Source organism: Morone saxatilis, unplaced genomic scaffold, assembly GCF_004916995.1.
Source record: "Morone saxatilis isolate NCDOM2014 unplaced genomic scaffold, NCSU_SB_2.0 Contig8, whole genome shotgun sequence".
NCBI lineage: Eukaryota > Metazoa > Chordata > Actinopteri > Moronidae > Morone > Morone saxatilis.
The window spans coordinates 24,793,934-24,797,243 of NW_023340257.1; the positions used below are offsets into that span (position 1 = coordinate 24,793,934).

At 41.3% G+C, this 3,310-nt stretch overlaps 1 protein-coding gene across 1 annotated transcript; it reads right to left on the minus strand.

The window, feature by feature from the left end:
• Nucleotides 1-55: 55 nt before the first annotated feature.
• Nucleotides 56-3,217, minus strand: si:dkey-182i3.11 (leucine-rich repeat-containing protein 15; the record flags this gene model as incomplete). Its single annotated transcript, XM_035679581.1, is given in 1 exon segment — nt 56-3,217. A coding segment is annotated over 1 exon segment (1,917 nt), but the record flags the coding sequence as incomplete, so codon positions are not given.
• Between the last annotated feature and the right edge of the window lie 93 nt (nt 3,218-3,310).

A 3,310-nucleotide genomic window follows, 5' to 3' on the forward strand; every position in this document is an offset into this window, starting at 1 on the left:
GTTACACACTGGACCTTTAAGGCGTTTACCTGTTATCCATACAGACTTGCACTGAGTCAAACAGGTATGACAGCTTGAATAAGGTACAAGAGATCATGAAAAGAAGAAGTGCGTCTTAATGGACACCGGAAAGGACAAAAGTATCATGGAGGAATCTGCATGAACCGAGAGCCTTTTAGTTCTTTATTCAAATATATTTGTAAGCAGAGTTTGCTGGTAGATGTCTGGGTGAAAGTTTAAAACGTTACAGTCAGCTTGTTCTACAAAAGAACCAAAATAAATCAGGTCAGGTTGCAGCTCGGTACTACAACAAAAAAACAGAATTAGACTTAACAGCAGAATTGTAAGAAGAGACATCCCTTTAAATGAAATTCTTGACCCAGTGGCCAAAGTGGCAAATAGATTAAAAAATGTCAGTCATTATTGTCAGAGTCCTAAATTACTAGAGGAGTCATAAACAGTCTTACCAGCCACAATTTAATCAATTTATCAGCATTTTGCTAAGAGATATAAAATGAGATTCCTGATTTTTAAACAACCCTTTTGAATTTTTAAGACTGACATTTATTAACCAACTTGAAGAGTGCTTTCCTGCCCTTTTTCATACAATACAACTGTGAGTTTCTGGAAACAAAGTTGCCTTGAGTGCTTTATTAGAGCTGATGTGCTCACTGATGTTCAGAATGTTTCCTCTGTAACTTCTCTTGTGGAGTGTATATTTGTTATATCTCAACTTTGTGACTGTGAGTCAAACTGATAAACATTGAAATTGAAATCTTGTGAGTTTTATTGATTTTTACAATGCATTGGAAGAAGCATAAAGAGTTTAAAATCTTTTTGAGTGTTATGCTGTACAAATCAAATGCACACACAAACACACTCGACAATTATTTTTACAGTATTTATGAACACATGCTCAACCCTCACTGCCTTTAAGTAAGACTCTAACTCAATATCAAGATACAAAACCAGTCACTAGACTAGAGTCCATGATGTCCAGTGTTGAGGTATTTTTGCTAGAATTTGCATACCAAAGCATAAATGTTCATACACATTTAATATACCCAGATTTAATGGTCTTAAGAGTTATTTCCCAGTTTTGCAAGAATCCTCTTAATGCTTTCAAATGTTACCCTTTGGCATGATCACATTATTACAGTGTAAATTTTCCCTGAATGTATCTTACACAGTTGTTGAATTCATCTACAGATATTCCAACTTACAATACATTGAGATTGTGGTGCAAAGACAAGAACAGACAGGAAAAGCAAAGAAGAGGACTTAACCGCGACAAAAGATGTCACATTGGGCTGACAGCTACAAGAACAAATGTGAGCAGATTCAGCATTTCTAGAGGAAGTGAAGGTGATGAGCCACTTGCAGCACTTGTAATGCAATGATCTTGTAACAACAGGGGAGAGAGAGCTTCCTGTGAGACCGGTGTATCCTGAGTAGAGCTGGTGAAGGGTGAGTAAGGAGAGTGTGCAGAAGTGCAGTTTGACGATGAGGAGAGCAAGCAGATGGGTTGGTCTCCGAGCTTGTCTCTGTGCGTGTCGACCCAGCAGCTGATGTAGACAATATGTGCACATGTGCAATCCCACAGATTACCTGACAGATAGACGGCATTCAGGTTTCTTAAGAACTCAAAAGTCCCGTGCTCCACTGATCTGAACCGGTTGGACTTCAGACTCAGTTTCTGGAGATTTGAAAGTCCTCGAAATACATCAGGCGGCAAGTGATCCAGTTTGTTTCCATCCAAGTGGAGTTCTGTTAGGTTTGAAAGTTGGGCAAAGAGCTGAGGGTGTAAACTGTCCAGGCTATTGTTATTTAGCATAAGCCTGCGAAGGTTTCGGAGGAAATAGAAGGTGTTGAAAGGGATGTAATGGAGCTGGTTGAAGTTCAGCATGAGGTCTTTAAGGCGGGTCAACCTTACAAAGTCATCAGGAGACAGCTCTGAGATACGGTTGTTATCCAGATCCAGTGTTATAAGATTTGTTAGATTCATGAATAGCCCTTTGTTAAGGTTATCTATGCGATTTTCATCTAGTTTTAACTCTTTTAAACTGACAAGGTCACTGAACTGGGCCTGGTGTAGAGAGGAGAGATGGTTGCGGGAGAGACTCAACAAATATAGTTTCACCAAACCATGGAAGACTGAGGGATGTAGAGACTTGATGTGGTTGTCATTGAGGTGTATTTCCTTGAGGTTCCTTATCTTGTGGAAAATACCTTTGGGAAGGTGCCTAAGAGCATTGTGCTCCAAGTACAGGTTCTGTAGTGACTTGAGCTTGTTGAAAATAGCAGGGTGGAGCTCCCCGATGCTGTTGTTCGACAGCTGTAGCTCTTTGAGGCTGGACAGCAGATCAAACACCCCAACTGGTATGACAGAGATCTGATTGCTGTCCAGCTGCAGCTCTCCCAGGTTTTTCAAGTTACTGAATACATCCAGAGGAAGAGATGTAAGTCTGTTCCTGTACAAATCAAGTGACTCAAGGCTGCTCAGGTTGTTGAAGACTTTAGAAGAAAGAGAATCTATGAGGTTGACACTGAGGTCCAGCTCTTTCAGCATGGTCAGACCTCTCAGGGATCCCTCAGACAGAGTGGTCAGCTTGTTGTTTCTCAAGTATAGAATAACCAACAGGCTCAGTGAGGAGAAGCATTCCTCTGGAAGGCTGCTGAGGCTGTTTGACTGTAGATACAGATGCCGGAGCCTGTTTACATCCCTCAGTGCTGCAGCTGGAACAGTGACCAGCATGTTGCCACTCAGGTCGAGGTGTAGGAGACCTGTCGCTCCTTTGAAGCTGGCCTCGTCCACACTTGTGATTCTGTTTTTGGACAGAACAAGTTTCTCCAGCACAGCTGAGTTCTTGAACACACCTTCCTCTATCTTTGTTATGTTATTATGGCTTAAGTAGAGGCTAGCGAGGGCAAAGGCTCCTTGCAATCCACCAACCTGTAACATTTGAATCTGGTTGAAGTTCACATACAGTGTCTTTAGATTAGCCAATCCATGGAGGAATCCGATTGGTAGATATTTGATCTGGTTCTCACTCAGGTCCAGTATTATGAGAGCAGGGCAGTTTAGGAACTGACCAGGGTGTAGAACCGTCAGACCATTGCCACGTAGTAAAAGCTTAAACAGCTTCGTCATATTGGGCCAAACTGGGTTGAGGGATAGGAAGACATTCAGCTGATTTTTAGTCAGGTCCAGAACCTGACAGAAGGAGAGAAGTATGTTATGTATTAATTCTTAATTCTTATAAAACAGTGCAACTCTTGGCAAGAAAGTGTATTTTCTAAAATGTTTAAC